The sequence below is a fragment of the Zonotrichia albicollis genome, chromosome 6 (genome assembly GCF_047830755.1).
Source record: "Zonotrichia albicollis isolate bZonAlb1 chromosome 6, bZonAlb1.hap1, whole genome shotgun sequence".
Classification (NCBI taxonomy): Eukaryota; Metazoa; Chordata; class Aves; order Passeriformes; family Passerellidae; genus Zonotrichia; species Zonotrichia albicollis.
The window spans coordinates 56,932,243-56,954,137 of NC_133824.1; the positions used below are offsets into that span (position 1 = coordinate 56,932,243).

At 42.6% G+C, this 21,895-nt stretch overlaps 1 protein-coding gene across 2 annotated transcripts in view; it reads right to left on the reverse strand.

Annotated features, from left to right (window-relative positions):
* Window positions 1-21,589, reverse strand: part of NAV2 (neuron navigator 2) — a 370,655-nt gene extending 349,066 nt beyond the window's left edge. For both annotated transcript variants that reach the window (XM_074543924.1, XM_074543920.1), the window contains exons 1-2: window positions 21,423-21,589; window positions 17,875-18,488 (exon numbers count right to left, since the gene is read on the reverse strand). In XM_074543924.1, coding sequence (XP_074400025.1) covers window positions 17,875-17,949 — 75 coding nt within the window. In that variant the 5' untranslated portion in view covers window positions 17,950-18,488; window positions 21,423-21,589. The remainder of the gene's footprint in view (window positions 1-17,874; window positions 18,489-21,422) is intronic.
* Between the last annotated feature and the right edge of the window lie 306 nt (window positions 21,590-21,895).

The following is a 21,895-nucleotide window of genomic DNA, read 5'->3' on the forward strand; positions in this document are numbered from 1 at the left end:
ATCTTATGCTCCACTATTTAACTCTTTTCACAGATCCATCTTCACAACCTTGGAGAGCCACTGAAATGCTGTGGACGTGCAATACAGCTCTGTATATCAGAATAATAAAAACATTAATTTATTATTAATAGTAATGTTAGTACTATCAATAATAATATCAATACTATTAATAATAATATTAATCAGTAAACCACACACCACCCACTGCCCTGAAGATCTCAGGAACAAACATGCTGGTGCCCAACACGATGTGAGAAAGCCCTGACATCCACATCACACCACAGAGACTGTTTTGTTCCCATGTCCACATGGATAAGGACAGCTTTCAACACTTGCTGGCATTGTCTGAAATGCTTTCTAAGGCCATGTCATGGAAACTCAGCATTTTCCTTTTGGAGAGCCACTATTTAAATTTCATCAGGGACAGCGATTTACACAGACCAAACAATTTTTGGCGCACAGAGATTATGCACCTCTTTGTGAGAAGAGGGAAAGGAAGACAAGATTCACCAGAAGCCATTAACCACTCGAGAAGACACAGGAGGAATTACTGCAAGCCCTGGGTGAGCCTGGGATCCAACTGCAGCAGGAGACACAGACAACATGGCTAAGTGGAGCTGTGTATCATCAGCCTCATTGACAGAGACTCAGTTGAAAAACAGCACCAAGCCTGGTCACCAAAATTTTAAGCTTCCACTTGCACTTCAGAGAATATCACTAGAGAGTTTGCACCAACTTGCTCTCCTGCAGAAGGCTACAAATAAGATGTCCTCCTGCTCTTAGAAGTCCATTGAAACAAAATACTTCTTCAGCAGCATCCTTGTCACACCATTCAAGGAAAAGACATCATTCCTAAGGACACAATGACACTCCCAGTCCTATCCCATCAGTTCGGAAGAGCATAAAATAGTTTTGACTGACTTGGATGCACCACTGAACAAAACCTAATCTTAAAAGAAAATATATAGAAAGAGGAGTGCTAAATAAGTTCACCCCAGTTCATTCCTTGCGATTACAGAGCCATTACAGATATCAGCTGACCCCTGGAATTGAGAGGTACTTCAAAAAGCCTTATTTCAGACTTAAACATTCAAACCTTGCAGTAATGGCTACACTGGGAACCTGAGTGGCAGCAAACAGATTAAGTGTTTCTAGATATGGGCCTCTTATCTTTTCATACAGCACCCTTGTATTTTCAATGCTCCTTAGCAAAATACTCACAATCTTTCAAAAGCCTAGAATTCAATAAAACCAGAAAACAATTAGGAAAGAAACTAGAGTGCAAAGGCTTTAATCTAACCTCAGTATACCCAGTATTTACTCGAAGTAGTGTAATAGATAGGCCAGAAAATACTTTCATGGCTTTCTCCTAGTAGCCCACACCAGACCTCACCTGCAAGGACTATATTAAAGCAGGAGAGAAGAGCCACAAGAATCTGATGGGCAACTTGCTGACAAGTACATGACCCAAATTGCACAAATTGATAAAACTTTTGGGCTAACTTTCAAAATGCATGTTCAAGGACAAGTCACGCACATTGTTCTTGCCTAAGACAGGTATTTCAGCTACCAACCACACAGATTAAGCAAGAACGAAACACTTCTTTATCTACTGGCCTTTTTATTACTCACTCACTGGTGTGTATTTTAAATCAATTAATATTACTAAAATGGATTCCTTTATGTGGTGAAATAATATGAACAATAACACACAAGTTTCTCTGCTAGAATAGCTGTCTCTAGTGCAGCCATTAGAGTGCTCAAATTGGCAATAGACACAGTGCTCATTTTCCAGTGGCATCCCACCCACGCCCTGAATTCACTAAGAAAAATTGTATTTCTCTAGGAAAAAAAGACCCTGTCAGAACCAATATCACAACTTAGCAATTCCCCATCCAACGGAGAATCTTTTCAACTGAATGAGGATTTCAGACCAAGCCATTAACTTGCAAAGGCTCAGAACAGAGAGCTTTCCAGTGCCATGTTCCAAGCAGTGTGACCATCATGTAATTTGTAAATGCAGTGCAATAGGCCAGTTCTGCTTTCCAAACCACTGCCAGACTTGTTCCCATGCACAGCAGCACTCATCCCCAAGCATTTTAATGAAAAATCAACTATTTCTGATGGAAAAGATATGCACTGTGTTGTGGCTGATATTCACAGGCCTTCTCATGTTATTCTGTGCCTCACTCCTTGCCTCTAAGCCATTAATTGCAGATGACTCTGCTGCTGGGAAAAGTGTACCTCTGCAAATACAAGGCTGGAAAACCCTGGAGTTCCATGGAAAGCATTTTTCTGTTTGCATAGTAGCAGGGCTCCAGCAAGCATGACCACTGGGCATCACCTTTGCCAGGCCTCTCTAGATGTATTTTAGGAGCTTACCCTGGTCTGAAACAGCCAGGATACTCCAAGGACAAGTTCAAAAAGAACAAGAGCAAAAATAAAGCCCCTTATGCAAGGGCTCAAATGAGAAAATCCATTTTTCATTGGAGCACATTAGCATAATCACAAGACCTTACTTCTGTTAGACAGAAAATTCTTCTGTTGATCACAGAGAGAAACTCATGGCAGGCTCAGAAGAATCTAACTCCGACTTACAAATTCCAAGTCCCTGGGAAATAACACAGACTTTAATATTATCACTGCCTCTCTCCAGCAAAATGCAAATTAGGTTGTGAAAAAGAACACAAACTCCTTCCCTTCTCTGAAAAACCAACAAACCTGACAATTTCTCAGCTTTTTTTCTCTAGTTTACTGTCCTCTGTTGCTGAGGTTTGGAGGAACCACTGGGGTCATGGAGTACAAACACAGCTGATGTTTGTCAGCCAAAACTTAGATTACACCTAAAACTCCCAGTAGAATATATGCTGTAACACATCACAAAGCTGTTCCGTGCCAAGCTTCTTGGTTCTCCCTTTTCCTTGCTTCAAGTGGAGAAGGAAGGAACTGAAGCAATTATTATTCAAAAAGCATTAGAGCATCTTTATAGGCAGAAAGATCCGAACAACACCAGCACCCTTTATTTCTGGTTTCAGTTTGCTGTGCACCTTTCCACAAAGCAACAACGGAGTCCCTATCCCAGAGCTCTCACCATGCACTGAGACAAAACTAAAGATGGAGTTTGCAAAGACACAAACTTCCCACAACTTAACACGGTTTTGCATTCACCTTGTGTGTATACTTCTGAAATTCGAGTCAGAGCCAAATAGTCAAGGCAAAAGGAAATAATTTGAGCTTTTTAAGTGAGAGTACTGTATTGTTTCTCTGCTATTCTTGCATATCTGCAAAACTTGTTCCAACTGTGTTTTTCCTCCATGAAGCACAAGATCTGCTACTCAACAACCTTCCCATTCCAAGGCTGCAGAGAGAAAACAGTACATTTGTATCATTCTTCCTTTGTATGAGGATTTCCACAGCAGTGTGAATTCTGTTTAAATTCATTTTCAAAAACAAATTTCCCTGCTCCTGTAGCCCTGTGTGCGCTCATATCCCAGAATGCAGCAGCTTTACAAAAAACTTCTAGAACATATCACCTTTAGTACAATATTCACAGAAGGCTCAAAATCTCTAAGAGGAATGAATGAAAGGCGTTCACGTAGTCACAGCCCTGTTCCATTGAACTTGCATCCCTCCCATCACCATCTCATAGCTCAGTTTTACCAAAATACTCCTGCATCTTCCCCAATGGCCTCTGCTTTTATCCAGAGCTTTTCTGGATAAAAATCTCCTCTGTTTCTGGGGGAACAGATATCCCCCTCCTGCCTAACCACTTACATCACTGAGGAAATCATCCCCTTGATTGCCCCAACAGTACATTAGCAGTTAAAAATATAAATATTCTACCACTTAGGCTTGCAAGCCTGAAAAAGCAGATGATGCCCACTTAAGCAGCTTTCCTACACTCAGATCCCCCAACAATTGCAATGCAAATTCCCCACAGAGAATGACTACAAAGACTGGGCTCCTGCAAATATTTACAGCATAATTCAACATGGTTAATGAAGTAACCGTGACACAAACCAGAAAGAATACCAGTTTAATATGTCAGTCCTTAGCCACATGAATAGAAATTAATATATACACATAGATAGCATCTAAATCATGAAACAACTACAGGCTCTGCATTGCTAAACAGTGCAGCCATAACAACACAAAAAAACCCTTGAATCTTGAAAGGTAACAAAGTTTAACAGTAAGGAGAACAGATAAAAAACCCAGTAGAAAAGCTAAATTTCACTTTAGGGGAAAAATGTGGAAAAGCAGCATAGGTGACCTAATCTATGGTCCAGTTTTTCTTGAGTAGATACAGTGATATGCAAACTACTTCAGTACTAGTAGAAATGAAAAAGTGCCTCAGGTTAAATGCCATTGACCAAAAAAAAAAAATACAGCAATTGAAGGACGTGTACTCACATGAAGGGTATACAAGTATGATAATAGTACCCATCTCTTAATTTCCAATAATCAGATTTACACTTTTTACACATTGCCTGAGAGATAAGTGCCTAGTACTGAGTGCTTATCAGGGCACACATTAGCAATTTCAAGCAGTTTTGCTCAGGAAAAACAAGATTTCTGAGCTGCAGTCATCTCATTTTTACAAGCATCTGCTATCTTTATTGCTTTAGGATTTAACATTCAAAAGAGTATATACAGCATCTACTGATGTAAAAGACTTTCTTCCACACAGGAAAATCCTTTAAAAATATGCTTGTGTGTTCACATGCTTGCATTTCAGTTGTATTATGGAAACTGACAGAAATTAACCTAAAACCTTATATTCTACTCTCATGACTTCATAAAAGTCACATTTCAGTCTACTACTCCTACCCCTGCTTAAAAGAAAAACCAACACAAAAAAACAAAGCAAAACTTGAATTGTATACAATGTGTGAAGTCAATGATATTCATTCCCTAATTAGATATTCTTTTCCCATTACCCAAAAAATTGCTATTTGATGCAATGGAAGTGTGCACAACACATTATTAATCACTGCCAACAATGTGAAAGGTTGCAAAGATAACTACTCATCGGTGTAGAATCTGGGCACGCAGCCAGAAAGGAAAAAAGCCACACACAGGGGTATCATGGATATTAAGTTATCATCAGTGGGTAGGAATAGTTCTTGGCTTCCTAAGTTCAGCACTCAAACATGTGACACGCCGCCTGGGTCTGCCTCACAAAGGCCTTGATTCCAGAGGGCTGGAGTGCATGATGCTCTCTGGGAGCAGGCAGGGCACTGCCATGTGGGCTGACTGACAACGTGCTTGGACTGCAGACACTCGAGTTCACATATCAGAGCCCAAAACCCAATTTTGAACCATTTGCTCAAGTGCACAGTCACATTTTCCACTCAGACATTAACGATGAAATGAACCTATTAAACAGTCACCACATTGTTTTATGGTATTTTTGACATTATCTGCCAAGGAGACAACACTACATTAACAAATGAAAACAAACAATCCTTATCAAGCCATTAAGCATGAATCAAGACAATGCTTTCATTATTTAGAGGCTGTAAAAAAAAATTCTAAATTGAAATCCACTTTCTAGTTTAATAGGAATGGATACAGGAATGGAAAATAACTCATAACATAAAAAGCACTCTAGATTACTAATCTTAACTGGCAACAAAAGATTATCACTGAAGTTCATCATAGTAATTGACTTGCAATAGAATAATTTCAGAAGCAAATTAGCCATTTCAAACTCCCAGATGAATTTGGTCACAACAACCGGACACCCCTTAAGTTGGCTAAAAACATGTGCAAACTTTAAGGAAACATAACCGGCCCCTGTTGTACCCTCTGAGGACCAGAGGTATTTAATCCTAAATCCTGCTGCATTTGACAGTGACCAGCTTTACCAGTGACGATCCATCACCCTGTGGCACAGGAAATGACAGGGAGGAGAGGACAGCAGTCACTGCCTCAGCATCTTCAAAAACACGTACACCTGATGTAGATTGGCCAAAGTTCTGAGCTGTCCTTGCTCGCCAGGAGCACGAGGCAGCAGCACAGAGGGATCACCTCCATTTCCACACACACCTCTGGCTCTGTGGGACACTTCTCTCAGCCCAGCTCCTCTCTTCAGAGCAAATCAAAACTCCATACAGACAGGAATTGTCTGCACCTCAATGCACACATGAAATGCCACTAAGGAACAGTAAAAAAAAAAAGCTACTATGTATGGAGCAGTAGAGTCATTTACAGACTGCAGAGTATTGTGGTTTTGTTGTGGTTTGTAAGAAGTATTTCTTGGTTTGTTTACGGGGTTTTGCTATTGTTTAGAAATAAGGACACTTCAATTTTGAAGCGGATTTCCTCATATGAGGTTAATGTTTGCATCATACTTGCTTCCCACGTGTCTTGTATTCTTTCCTGCAAGACTCAAAGAAGTACTTTTTATCAAGATTATCCATTTCCAACTTCTGTTGGAGCAGCAAAAACCCTAAATAAAAAACAAAACCAGCACTGCAAGAACAAGCCAGTTCTCCTCCAGCTTCCCATCCTTCATCACTCTTCTATTCTCCTACAGATCAGCCAAAGACCTTGGAGCTACACTGCCTAAAAGTCACGCAAGGCCATGGTAACAGCTGGATTTGAAGATTATGCCCAAATCCAAAAGGAAAAAAAAAACCAAACAACACACACAAAAATTAGCTTAATCCAAGAGGAATCCAATAGTGGGAGCTGTGCATCTCACATATTCTCATCTGCATGGGGCAGCACTGAAGGGGTCACCAAAGTTAGCCCATGAAATGTGAAGCTGCAGCAGCAGGACAGTGGCAGACAGATCAGCCCAGCCCATGTGAGGCACTCAGACTGTGAAGGCTGAAGTTTTGGCTGAACTTTTAATAAAGCTCCAGAGATGCTTCTCACTACTGGAATATGGAACCTCCCAGGCTGGGCCAATTATCACCACCCAGCTGCAGCACTTCCCAACCCAGACTGCACCAGAACAGCCCAGAGAACCAGGGAGGAAGGATCATCTTTCATACCTCAGCATCTCACACGCCCCCCTCCTGAACCACAGAGCTCCACCCTTCCTGCTATTATTTACAATTGCAAACTAACATTGTTCTCTGAGGGACTGAGGGGCCTTTTGGGGTCTGTTTGGCCAGCTCTGGAGCCCAGCTCCAATGACACGGACAACAGCAAAAGGCAGAAGGTGCTCTTCTCATTGTCCCCCAACTCCACTGTGGTACAACACCTCCAGGGAAAAGAGTGTTTAGTCAAGCATCTTAAGGGAAAAGGAGTTTGAAGACAGGCTACTCCTTTTGCCAAGCCTGAGCTCCAGCAGTCAGCACATTAATCAAAATGATGCCAGTCTGGAAGGCAAACTAAAGAGACAACAACCAGGGAGGTAATGGTCTCCAGGAGGAAAAGAGGTTGTCAGACACGTGGCAGGAGATTCCGGGATACAACTGATAGAAGAGGCAAAGAGAGGGAGGGCAAGACCACCACCAGGGCTCTGGGGGGAGAGGGGAGAATGGAACAAACCGTGTGATACAAACAAACTACTCAGTTTGCAATATAAAAACTACTCAGCAGAAATCCCAATCACCCAGTGCAAAGCAATGGCTAAAGAAACAACTCAGTACAATGCAACACTCTTCTATGAAGAGATATGCTTTATGCATGGAAAAATCCAACATCTACAAGCCAAAAATATATTGCCAACAGATAAAGACAGGTGAATACAGAAGACTTAAAACATTGTGTTTATACCATTATTGATCACAATGGATGTTACAAAATCTGGATTTCCTGCTAATGCCATTCTGTACATGTCTTTCTCGTTGTGATTCTGTCACTGCATTAGACACATGGACTTCACACTCAGCCACTGGAAACAGTGCATGACACTAGACCACCCACCCTCAATTCCAAGTCCCAGGCTCTTAGGAAAGCAATCATCTGCCTATCTATCCAGAAAGGCCCTTGCCTGCACATGCTTCCATCTATTTTGGCATTTTGATGTGCTGTGCTTCAGGTTACTCCATAGTTTACACAAGGTGAAAAATCTCCCCCACACTCACCTTTCATCCTCTGCCAGCTGGTCTATTATGCCATGTCATCTGAGTTTTAAAAGGATGCACCCATGTATTTATTTTCCCCACCTGATAAATATTTATGAATATTTTATTCCAGCCCTGACACATACACACTATAGCTAACCTTCCTTTTATTTAGTCAAGCATCTTAAAGGAAAAGGAGTTTGAAGACAGGCTACTCCTTTTGCCAAGCCTGAGCTCCAGCAGTCAGCATATTAATCAAAATGATGCCAGTCTGGAAGGCAAACTAAAGAGACAACAACAACAACCCAGCACATAAGATTAATGAGTTTCACATCAATAGAGTGCAGTATTTAAAACTTGCAAAAATTAAACCCTTGAAATAAAGATCTCTTCTAGTGTTTTGTGGTGGTCTTTGCATTCACAGAATGCAAGCTATCAGCCTAAATAGCATTAAAGCTCAAACATTATGCAATTAAAAGATGGCTGATGCAACTTTCATTCATTTCTAATATCTTATGTTGATTTTGATCAATGCTGATATGGGAAGAGCACACTTCCAATAACTGAATTAGCACATCTAGTTTTTGTTTGATCAGTTTAACATTCATATTATGAACCAATGGAGCAATAATAGAACAAATGAGGTCCAGTTAATGCTCATATCACAAAAAAATTTTACAACAATCCAGCTTTCCTTACCCAAAGCCTTATAATTCTGTGATTGCTCCAGTTTCTAACCACTATCATTCCTACTGTGTTCACAAGATTTACTTTAAAAATGTGAGTATCATGGTACTAAATTGACGACATGTTAAAAATTCATTGCCTTGTTTGACGCGATACAGCAAACATCAATGAAGAAAACAAGGCATCTGAATTAGGAGACTTCAGAGAGAGACCGTGAAATAACACAGGCAATTCCATCTGCCTTGTTACATTTTTGGAGCAGTCATATTGGATGTATGCTGCTTATCCAAAACAAATCCTCCAAGTTGCTGAGGATCTGATAGTCACTGCTGTCATCACAACGACGAACTGAAAGACTTTAGAAAATAAACTGCAAGCTAAATGCTTGCAGCATGTAGAATTCTCATTTTCCACCTATAAGCGGAAAGTTTTTCATAATAAGCCTACCTTGTCTCTATTGATTTCCCAACTGTTATCTGATGTCAGAAGCTACTCTCTTGCCCCTCAGCTCCCTTGAATACAACTCCTTTTTTTAGTGCAGAATACTTGCAAAACAGCTACACAAGTCTGAGTACATATTTATTACCATCAATGTGCGATAGCCTCAAGAGACAACCACGCATCATTATCTGTTAGCAAGAAAAGGAATCAGTCTTCAATACCAGGCTATTTTTTCCCTAATGCTGCAAGGACAAGCTCATTTGTAAGCCAGATCATTTCTTTCTAAAAGATGAATGACAGTCTTCTGCATAAGAGGGATTTTTATAATTCTACTACAAAAAAGGCAAGCTTTTTTTTCAGTCTATCACAAAATCACGTCCACCCTCTCGCTGCCTTTTACTCCCATGGCAATGCTGCAGGAGCCTCTCAGTCTCGCACAGAAGCTGCAGCAGACTCCTGAGCAGTTTGGGAAAGGCTGCGGTATCTGCACGGGCCCCATCTCCCCCAAATGCTGTGCACAGAGACCGGGGGTCACTGTCTCATCCCTCCTCTGCGCTACCCAAAGAGTAGAAACAGAGGGCACTGACTGGCAAAAGGGTTTGTGCAAGAAAACACAAGAAACTCAGATGTATTATCCCTTCCAGTCTTCCTCTGCACAGGGAAATTGTAACTTGATCTATAAAACAATAATAAGGTTCTGCATTACAAAGGGAATTCAGCTTGGAGAATAAGTTCACATCACCCAGCAGCCTCCTACCAGTTACTTTAGAGTTAAACCAACATGACCTTCAACAACTTGTGAAGAAAAGATCCATTTTCATCTGTAACATACCTGTTTTCCTGCCAGGTTCTGTTACATTTTAAGTATTCTTCTTAACAGTGCTTTGAAAGCAACACACAAACATCAATGGAAACAGACATGATGCTTTCCAAGCAGGAATATTTAAGAAATACACATCTGTAACACTAAGAATTTCTTCACCTGCACTGCACCAGAAAATATGCTTGTAAAGTTATATGCTTAAAGTTGTCTGTTGTACTGGATCTACACCTTAACAGAGAAACCCAATGTCTCTGTTAAAAAATAGACTAGCGCTTTGTTGCTGGTGGAAGATGTCACTAATATTTGCTTCTTAAAGTTATGAATTACTGCAGTGTGCAAGCATAAATAAATCTACACCCCATCTGTCAGACTAGACTATAATCAACGAGAAAAACCCCTAACACCAAGTGCCTAAAAATAAATACTGACAAATGCATGTCTGCCTATCCCTAATGCCTCCCCTTCTGGAAGACTCCTGAGTCTGGAAGACTTCAAGATTCGTAATACACCCTAAAATTAGTACAGAAGTCTGAATTATCACAGAGACTATTTCCTGTACACTCCTTCCTCCTTTTCCCCATTGCCTTTCCTACCACTCCCTTCACCAGGAATATCACAATAGATAGCAGACCTCAGGGATATCAAATTTGCTCCCAGGCACAGACATAATGAGAGGCAATGTCTGACTGCTCCATCTGACTTTCCCAGCTATTTAGGTTTTGAAGTATTTTATCCCATGGCCCACACATTATTCCAAGTGACAATTACTTCAAAGCCAGAGGGTAGCCATTTGCATAATAATGAACATTTTTTCTAAGGAGGTGTGCAGGAAACTACACGCTAATGAGTTAGAATGTATATTATCTAAAAGTCACACTTGCTTTATAAAAATAATTAAAGACACAACCTCTAGTGTTTACCTTCTTGTACCTTTTATGTAACAGAAACACCTGTCCTATTAAATGCACAGGACACAGAAGTAATTTTTGCAACACATATTGCCACCTGGGGGTCTATGTACAAATCAAACAGGATGGGACTGCTGAGGAATGCACCTCAGTTTCCCAAAACCTCCAATTTTAATGATTCCCACAACACTGAGGCATGTGACACAATTGTAATTTCCACTGGACTTTTCCCATGTGTAAGGGCTGCGAAGTGGGCTGGCTCCTGAAGCAGCGCATCAGGTGAAATGCATCTTGCGGCACAGTAAACTCAGTTTGCAACATCTTAATCACAGAAAGAATGAGAGAAATGCAGCAACTTCTGCTAAACCACTGTAAAAGAAGGGAATGACAGAAAGTGAATTTCACAGCTGCAGAAGCATCTCCAGAACACTCTGGTATTGGGAGTAAATTTTCTTACAATCTAACTAATAACAGAATAATTTTTTTACTGAGTAGAGAGGTCTCTTTAGCATCCTACAACCCTTTTTAATATCAAAAGTTCACTTGTTTCAAATAAAGTTTTTTCTTATACTCCAAAGAATACACAGTATAATACATAGCACTCACTTGTTTTTACTGCTTAAGCTTTTTGGTTTCATTATCTTTGAAATTAGATTGACGATGCCATTAGGATCTTAACTATAAAATCTTCCTTTATACCACAGGATGTGGAAAACCGGAGTAAGAGGCTCACTAATGCACTGAGCCACAGCTACAGCATCATGGCCAGCTTTCACTCCTTAGCCCCCACTCACAAGGGCCCCAGACAAGGCACCCCAAAGCCAGCTAGGGGAGACAGAATAGATAATCCACCCCAGACTGGAGATTTTCCACAGCATCAGTACGTCTGGCTAAACTTCGAAATATCCCAGCTAATTTATGACCATTAATACTCAGTCATCCCAAGTAAGAACAATAATCATACACCATGCCTTAGGGTTTGAAAGGCTGTTGTCAGCAGCAGCAGCTGGATTTCTTCCCGACACACAAGGCAAGCAGCTGATGCATCACCACGTTGCTGGGTTTCTGTCCAGCTCTGAAAGATCAGCTATTGATCAGCGCCACTGGCACTACAGCACACACTGCTGCAGGATTTGAATGAGCAGGTCACACCAGCGCACTCTTAATCTACCATCAGAGAAGAGGGGGGAAAAAAGCCAGTTTAAAGCTACATGCTGTGTAGGTACACACAAATGCAAGCAGGGAAGTTCTTCCAGGCATGAGCAGAGTCAGGGGTGCCATATAAACTCCTTATCCGCACTGATCCTCACTTCTTTCACACTGGAAATAACCAACTGCTCCAAATTGTTCACAACAATTTCAGCAAACAGAAATAATTTCTGACCGACCGATTTTGTACTGTTCTACTAACAGCACCTGCACTTATCTGCTGTGTAATCTGCCTGCCCATGCAAGCATTTTCAGAGGCATGCATGCCAGAACTTTGCAATAAACCTCCAAGAATAATTGTTCTGCTTTTTGCTTATGTGGGGGAACGAGAATATCAGGCTCCCCCAATCATACTGTAAATCAGTGCCATCCTTTTTGGTTAAGACAGAGACCCAGAACTCTGTATCCTGCTCAAGGAGTGCCATCAGCAAATTTGCAAAGGGTGTCACAGATGCTTTCCACAGAGATTTCCAGAGTCCTACCTTGTAGAGTAATGCCTCATGCACATTTCTCCCATCACTTCAGAGCCACAGCATCAGCAGCAGTTGTTTATGCATCGCAACAGCTCCTTGCTCTCATCTCCTGACCACCTTCATTCCCTCCCTCACAAAGAGGCTTTAAGCACAGTTCACGTGGAAAGCCATGACGGTCCTGCATGGCTTAAGCCACCTGCTTGCCCATGGGTATTTCTGCCACATTCCTGGAACTTCAGCTGAAACTCCTCAGTCAGGCTATTTCTGAGATAATGAACTTCACTTGGTATGAGGAAGAGAAATGCATATGTACCTGTGCCACATGTAGTTTACTCGCTGTACAAAACAGAGGTAAAGCCCAAAATGGTGGCCAAGCCTAAGACCCCAAGAAATCACACAGGAGCTTTTTTCACTATGCAGTAACACAGACATGGGGAAAGGTCAGGGCAAAGAGACGAAAGACTGACAGAATTACATGAGTCAGTTCTAGTGGAGACTGTGCCAGAGTCCTCAGGCACATGAAATCCACCACCTGAGTCCAATGCTGGATTGGCTGACATCACCACAGATCCTTTGTATCACATCCTAGCAAACTTAAACAAGTTGGAGAAAAATCACCCTTAAATCTTAAAGTTCACACATTCTTTTAACTAGACACACAAGAGACATCAGCTGAATAAGCAAGATCCTTTGTTTATATTAGACATTTCTGACAATATGGAAAATTTCTTCATATTTCTTCATAGGGTGTGACTGGGAGAGGGCTGGCAATACAAAGTCACACTTCTATGACTCTCTCATTAAAACCATTGTAGAAAAAAGTTCCAGATAAAATAGATGAACAAAATACCTTGTAGCAACCACCAAGGTGAAAATCTGCCTCACTAAAACACAACTAGCTGTTTCTTTGAGCCAATTTCTCAGTGAAGAGTGGTTTAAAATTATCACAGGCAACACACCCACAAATAGGGTCACAGAATCATCTTTTAGAGCAGGAAACTTATGACCTAGAAGCAGAAGCCAAGCCCAGGACACACCACCAAGGCACATGCATGTAACTAAAATATCCCAAATCTGATTCTATTATTATAAGGCTTATAGTAAATTTATTAACCATCTTAATTACTGTAATAAAAACACAAAATCCTGCCATGAACTAAAATTCTACAGAGATTGTTAAGCTTACAGAAGGTTTTAAATATCTGAAAAATGAAGCTGACATTTTCTCAGTTCTCCTGCTCAGTGGATTTTTATTGCATGTGTATTTCCATAAAAACCCAGTTAGTTAAATTTTCAAAACACCACAGCACAGCTTGCTGTAATTTCATAAACTAAGTCTTGCTGCAATTTATAAGTGCTACACTTGAGTGCTTCCACACTGGCTCAGCAGCACAGCACCCAACTGCATTAATGTTTCAGCACAAAATTCCGCTAATAAACACAGTACTCAGTCACCATTACCCTGCTTTAGAGAACACAAGCCCTCAGTATAAGCAGGTCAATACATGTGAGACTACTTATGCTCTTTAAGCTGACTTTGATATAAAGGTAGCAGCAGAGCTTCCTCAAACAAATGGGAAGTTTATCAATAATAAGGCAGGAAAAACACAAACCCAGGAGAAAGCTAAAGCATATGGCTTCAGTCACGGCTATCACAACGACTGCTCCAACAGAAACAAGTCAAGAGAAAAAGATGCCCCCTGAAAACAGTGTTAGTCTGCTTGTAACACTGTAAAACTGCAGCTCACACATTCTTCATTCAAAATAAAAATAATTCAATTAAAAAAAAAGAGCTGAGAGTGTTTACTATCAAGCAGCAAAAGGGGAAAAAAGTACTAGAAGACCACCATCAGTTTGGCTTTACAAGTCCAGCACCAGATGCACTCTGCCTCTGTGGCAGCATGCCCAGAGAGCTTGAACTGATATTTCAAAGTTCAGGGTGACAATTTTTTTACAGTCAAAACCAAAAACACCCTGTAACCCACACACAAGAGCAATCATAGAAGCCTGTGAGGTGCACTAAGCTCTAAGCCTGTCAGGTGTGCAACTGCCACGCCGCTTTCTGCGCTGCTGACAACAAAACACAATCCTTCCTGAAACAGACCAGGACACCAGGCAAGAGCAAATAAATCTCTAATAAAAAATTAAAATCACAACTCAGGCAGAGACAATTGTTTCATTAAACAGGAGAGCACATCTAAGCATAAAACACACATTTACAGAGATCCTTCCAGAGTCTGAATGCATTTCACAATTCCATTTTACTCATCATTCAGTCAAAAAGGGTTCAGTCAGGCAGAGCAGAAGACACTTCTGTCACTATTGCACATACACATTTCTTTAGGATGTCCCTCTAATTTAGAGCTATGGACCTGAATGAAAAGTCAAGAAGGAGGAGGAATGAAGGATGAAATATTTCTTCAGTTGAATTCCAATCATCTAAAGAAAATGCATTTAATCAGAACACAGGGCAGCACTAAATTTTTCATAACACAGAACATGTAAATGTACCTAACTAGATTATTTTCGCAGCAGTTTTTACCTTAAATCTCTTCTTCAAAGAAAAAAAAGGTAAATATCTGCATTCACTGCTCATGAGCCATCATCCATTTTATACCAAAAGAATCCTCTACATACAAACTTTACACACAAAAGGTCTGTAGCATCACCTGCATTACTCTTGTATTTAAAGACTCTCTTGCCAAGGTCATATCCTGGCATAAAGCCTGCTCACCACTCACATTAGTATTCACGTTGGTAATCCTGCTACCTTCAGATGGCCAGCTTACACGGTTGTTAAACCTGATCAAATTCTTCACTTGTACATTACCAGTTACATGGAATTTAGCTATGTAATTCCCCTAGAGCCAACTTAAGATATGTAGATGGCTGAACTGCTATCCCAAAGATTAATATGACTCCTCTAAAGTCAGCCTGGGAAGCTGTGATGACTAGAAGAACCTGCTCTGGCTGATGTCAGCACAGGCAGAGGCAGCCCAGTTTTGAGATCTTGAACATCAGCCAACACATAAAAAGCAAAACCCCATCCCTCTAAAAAACAAGCACAAATGCTAAATCTTGTCCTTGCTTAATCAATATAGATACTAAATTGATACTTAAAAATACACTTTTAAAAAAGGAAAACAAACAGGAAACTAAGCTTTATTGCTACACCACAAATGCAGACACAGCGTTCTATATCCTACTTGGGAAAGACAAGCCAGCTCCATCATCAAGGGCTGTACATACACAGACAGATTCTTACTGCTCCAGAAACACTAAACAATGGTCGACTTCATGTCCATAAAACATATTGGTGATAAAAAGGATAATGCACTCACCTGGTTAAAAATGAGCTTGGTCTTTTTTCTTCCAGCACAAGTCTCATTTTCAATAACAAAAATGTGTCTACTGATAATTAATTTTAATGGCCTTTGATCACAGATACACCTTTCCCTATCAGAAATCTAAGAACTTCAAGCTTAGAAATGCTCAAGTCTACATTCCTATTCAATTCCATAATAACAACAACTGAGTTGCATCAACATTATCATTATTCCAGACTGATTTTTCCCAGTAAGCAGAAGTCTAAGCAAAGGCCTCATCAGTAACCTTTCCCTGAAAAATTCTATAGGAAATGAAATGCAATACTCTATTAGGACTTGTTTTGCAAACAGAAGTGAGAGAGATCACCCAAGCATGCAGAGTCATTAAAATGGATCTTACATATATCATTATAAATTTAATAATCTCCATGACGGCTAGAGTTCAAGTTAAAATGAATGTCAGCAAAGCATGACCAATTGATGTTATCCCAGCTGCCACTGAGCCTCACTTGGGGTTATATTATACATTCAGAGGCCCCGTGCTACATGTGCACCAAACAGCCAGAGCCAGGAGCAGATGGGAGATGTAGGCTCCCATACCTATCAGAAAGGAGAGACAGACATAATTGCATATTAATTTTGGTGCATCAAAACAATTACAGCATGCTTGGGTGTCACAGGTCACAAATGTTTTTCCCATCACACCCCAAATGCAGGATAATGTAGTACACTTCAGAAGGGGGAGGAAAAGTGGTCCAGCAGCCTCCAGAAATTAAGTCAATAGACGGATTTTGTTTCAACCCTTATTGATTCACTTCAGTCCCAAAATGCTTCCTTGAAAAAAGTAGAAGGAAGACCTTGGCAGCTTGTCAGTTAATAGATCATGCTTGCTGCAATTAAGATACATTCAGGAGTTTTATTTTGTTCCCCAAATGCCATTTCTCTCCTAGCAAGCAGCTGCATTTTATCCAATTTCTGAAAGTTTTCCAGGCTGCCTAGATTTCTAATGGGGTGACAGAGAAACCACTTTGATTCTTCAGCAGACCTGATGAAACTGACACAAACCTCCCTCTCCCCGAAATTAGACAGCGCTGTTGAACAGCAAAATAATAGCTGATGGTCAATTTCTTTTCTTCAAACTCAGTTTTCAACTGAAATAAAAATCATGCAGGGGAAAGGAGCTCCCCACACAGAGCTGAACATGGCATTTTCTATTCCCCATCAACTCTGAGCAGAGGACAACATCAATGATTTATACAGCAGAAACAAACCAAGTTGTCGTGTGCTTGACTGGTGCCAACAAAACAGCTTTGGAATCCCAGTTGGTCACAAGCTACAGCTTTGTCTGGGACCAGGACTTCACAATTTAGTGCACCAACCCACTAGGATGGGGTAACTCAGCACCACCCTGACACACAGAGACCCACAAAGCACTTGGGCAAATTAAGGGCCAACAGCTGACATTAACACGTTCCACTGTATATCTTGATTCAAGCCAAAATTACATCTGGCAACTACAGCAAAATGCAAATAGTTCCACCAGAACAATGAGGACACTGACAAGTGCACAACATTCTCAAAAATGAAAACACCAAACACCAAGACAGCATTTTTCTAACCACTCCACTAATGATATCAACAGGAAAAAAGTTAAACTTACAACAAATCAATAATCTGACCAGACTCAGTAAGAGTCAGTATACTTCATTTGCACTAGATGTCTCTTCATCAACAAACAGAATTCTAGAGCTCTTTCCCTTCTTTCACTCATATCACAATTTCCCCTTCCCTCAGCTCTTTGCTCCATACATTGGAAGAAGAGAAAGACAAACACTTTCCAAAACACATAATCAAGAGATCTACAGCTGGCTGAGCATAGCGAGCAGCAAGTGCAAGTGATAAAAGCATTATGTAGAGCTATTCTGCCACATGCAACTCCTTCAGTAATTTAGGCAGAAAGTGTTCCCACCTTTTGTCACTTACCCTTTTTTGATCTTCCAGTCCATGTGTCACAATCTTTCTTTTCTGATGTTGGCTGGATTCGGAGCCAGATTCCATTTCCCTGCTGCAAAGACTCTTCCAGCCTCTTTAAGCTTTCTCTAAAAATCCATAGCATAAACAGCAAAAAACTAAAAGTAATTTTAAAAAAGGCGAGACAATTCCTTCAAACCTCGTCCATTGTCTTTCATCATTCTTCTGAATTCCCATTTGCCATCACTGCTCATTATTCTACCAAGCAGCCATTCTGTGAGCCTCTGTGTCCTATAGCAGCTCAGATGAAGGTTTCCATGCAAGTGCCTTACAGAAGGATGACGGAGCTGAATCCAAACCCACTAGTGTGTGCCACATTACTGTTCCATCAGCAGCCTTTTCAGTGCATTCCTGGCACAGATAATTTATATGTCAATAAAGGTGTAAATGTGCATTTAATCCACTGTGTTGATATTATCAGCATCCCTCTCATGGGCCGCCTTCCTCCCATAAATCAATGTAAACACTTCGCAGTGATAATTGCCTTTTGCAAATCTAGCAGGTGTTAATTACGTAAAATCATCCATGCACACTTGTCATCTTCTTCTATGTATTCAAACAAATACCTAGAAGAGAAGGGGAAAAAAAAAGGCAATTTTTACCAGTGTGAAAGAAAACATAGCTACTGGTGTTCTTTGTCCACCACCAGGAGCCACAGGTCAGAGCTGATACAATAATTACACGTTTTGAGCGTACTACACTCGTCATCCAAGCTACTCAAAATGCCCTGATGCCTGTTTAGAGCATTACCTTGCCTTTGGGACTTCTTGCACAAAACCAGCCCAGAATGCCAATACTGTACATCAGAGCTGAACCCACTGCAACAACACTGACTGAAGCCTGCAAGGAACAACTCAGAACTGATCTGTCCAGGGTTCAGAGTCCCACACCTAAAGCCAAATCCTACCCAAGGATCTTGCTCCACAGTCTGAAGTTAATGAGCGCCACCTCCCAAAATCCTGAGCACAACAACGCAGGAACAAACAGGTTTTATTATTGGGAAGGAAAGCTGAGCAGAGCCTGAAATCACAGCTGAACAGGTCAACCAGCTCAAAATGCCGTTCTTTTTGTACTGAGAAGCACAAGTTTACTAAAAGAGAAAGTCTCCTGGGTTAATTTGTAAGGTGGGACCAATAACAGCAGGCTTCAATATGCAGGCACCAGGAAAAACACATTTACTACACTGACTTCCATACTAAAAAGGCTAAACATTAAATCAATTTCAGCCACCTTAGCTGAGCATGGCATAAGAGGAAATATTTAGCTGCGTGTTGTTATAAGCCTGGTAAGCACCAAAAATCCAAACCTGTGACCTGTGTAACAAAGGAACCAACAAATAAAAACATCATCAGATACTCTCCTGCCACTGAAGGATAAACAGCATCAAAAACAGATTTCTGACAACACGGGGGAAATGCTTGCTCTGCATGCTGACATCCCTTGCTACACCAAGGCAAAGATCTTGACAAGACAACAGGTAGAAATGCTGCTTGTGCCTCTCACTGCTCCTCACCACAAAGCCAGTTCTTTCTTCTACAGAGCACAGGAAAGAACACAGCTGATTGCAGCAATGCTTTGCCATTTGAGAGTAATCTAAAAACACATCTAACCCATTTTACAGAGAAACAGAACATTTCCAATTCTATTTCCAACCAGAATCTCCTCCTGATCTGTGGTTCCAAACCTGCCAATAGTCACAGCAACCAGACAGGTACGTGGAAGGCAATTCATGGCCTCCAACCTTAGCAACAAATATCACAAGCAAAAAAACCCCAAATTTTATAAATATCCTTAAGCCCCACCGAGGAAAACTTTTCCCCTCCAGTGATTTCACTGTGATGTGACACATGAGACTGCATCAGTCACATCGTGTAATGCCATGCTGGAATAGCATGACATAACCAGTGCAGCTAAGGACAACACAAAAGGTCCCCTCAACTAGGGGGAAAAAAAAGACAAGAAGAAGAAAGTGCAGTCTCTGGAAGTTCCTGTGCATTAAACGTTCCAGCTTTAACGATCATGGAAACAGCCTCTCTACAGAAACACATGAGGATCTATTTGTATTATTTGTATGTAGTAGTTAGTACATGCCTGCAACCTAAAGCCATGTGTTATAGGTATTTAGTGTCTCTGCCCAAGTTAGCTACATTAAGCTTCATGTATTAAAAAAATACATATTAACAGGAAGAAAAAATGCATCCTGAGGCTTAAAACACCATTTCAAGTCAGCCACAAACCAAAACATTTTTGAATATCTAGACGTAATTTTATTTTTACTACCTCCAGTAAAAGTAAGTTTCACTTCCTAACCTCTGTGTATATCTGACTGTGGAAATGGATTTATTTACAAATTTAATGCAAATTAATTGACATTAAATATAAAACAAAAACCTTCAAGAAGAAAGAAAGGTCAGGTTTGGGGCAATGACCACATAGCCAGAGACACTGAAACTAACAAAGCCCCATGTGACCCAAAACAGAATGGTGTCACCCCATTCTCCCATCACAGCAACACACAAAGCCCCGGTCGGGCTCTAGAGCACGCTGGGCTGCAACTGACCATCCTCCCTGAATGAACAGCTCTAAGGGCTCAGAGCCTGCACCTGGCCATGGCTTACGCACATTAACAGCTCAGTGAACCACAGGTGAGTTGATATTCTTAAATTTAAGCCATAAGGGCTCCACCTGGGTATGTCCTACCAGAGTCCATCCTCAACACACAGTACCAAAAAGGTCCCCGCCTGCACAGAATGTCGCTCACATTTACCTCGCTGGATACCCAGATCCTCAAGGACGCCGCCTGGCCGCCAGTCTTCCATTCAAAGTAAAGCAAATTAACACAACTTTTGGGGCTTTTCTCGTTAAAATGTAAGCAATCTCGCAACAGCGGGAATTTTTAATTCCCGCAACTGCCCGTGTTTCGGGAACAAGAAAGCAACCAAACCCACAAGTTCTCTTTTTTCCAAACGGGGAGCAGCCCGGCAGTCAGTGAGTCCCGCGGCTGTGTGAGGGGCCAGACCCGGCGGGTGTGGGGACACCCCGGCCGCGGGCGCCCCTGTGCCCGGCACACAGCGCCAGCAAAACAGCAGCAATAATGTACAAATAATCACAGAGGGCAGCAGCAGCAGCACCCGCCCGGTGGCCGGCCCCGCCCGCGCCCACCCCGCGCCGAGGGAACGACCCCGCCGCCGAGCCCGCAGCGCCGAGCCCCGCACAAGTTGCGGCCCCGCCGCCTCAGGGAGCGCGGAAGAGCCGCTCCCGCGCAGCGAGGCGGGCGGTGCCGGCCCCGCCGTGGATGGGGCACAGCCCCCGGGCACCCCTCCCGCCCCGAGCCGCTCCCCGGCGGGCAGCGCTCGCTGCCGGCCGCCGCCGGGGCGCGGGGCTCCGCCCGGCCGGGGCCGAGTCCCTCCCGCCTCCGGAGCGGGCGCGCCGGGACAAACTTTCGCATCCCTCCTGCGCGCCGGGCAGGGCTCCCCGCGCCCGCCGCGTCCCGCCGGTACCTGCCGGGGCTGCCGCGGCGGGGCGGGCGGCTCTGGGCGCTGCTGCTCCCGCGGGCCGCCGGCCCATGCGCCCGGGCCAGGGCAAGGGGCCGCCCTGCGAGCCCGGCTCCGGCTCCAGCGTCGCCGCTCCGCGCTGCCGCCACAACTCACTCTGGCGTCGCCAGGACAACGAGCGCCCGCCTTCGCCGAGCCCCCTCCCTCCTGCCCGCCCTCCCCGCGGCGCCGCCCAGCGCGGGGGCTCCCACGTGGGGCCGCCACGCCAATGGAGGCGGATTGCGGCCGGCTGGGCCGGCGGAGAGCCGCTCTCCAGGCGGGAGGCAGCGGGCGCCATCCCCTCCCCGCCGCCCCTCGGCCACCTGCCCCTTCGGCTCTCCCGCCTCACCTGCCCAGAGAGAGCCCCCGAGGCCGCAGTGTGGGCAGCGGAGCGCTGCGGGCAGGCTTCGGGACGGAGTCTGCGGTGTCCCTCGTGTGCC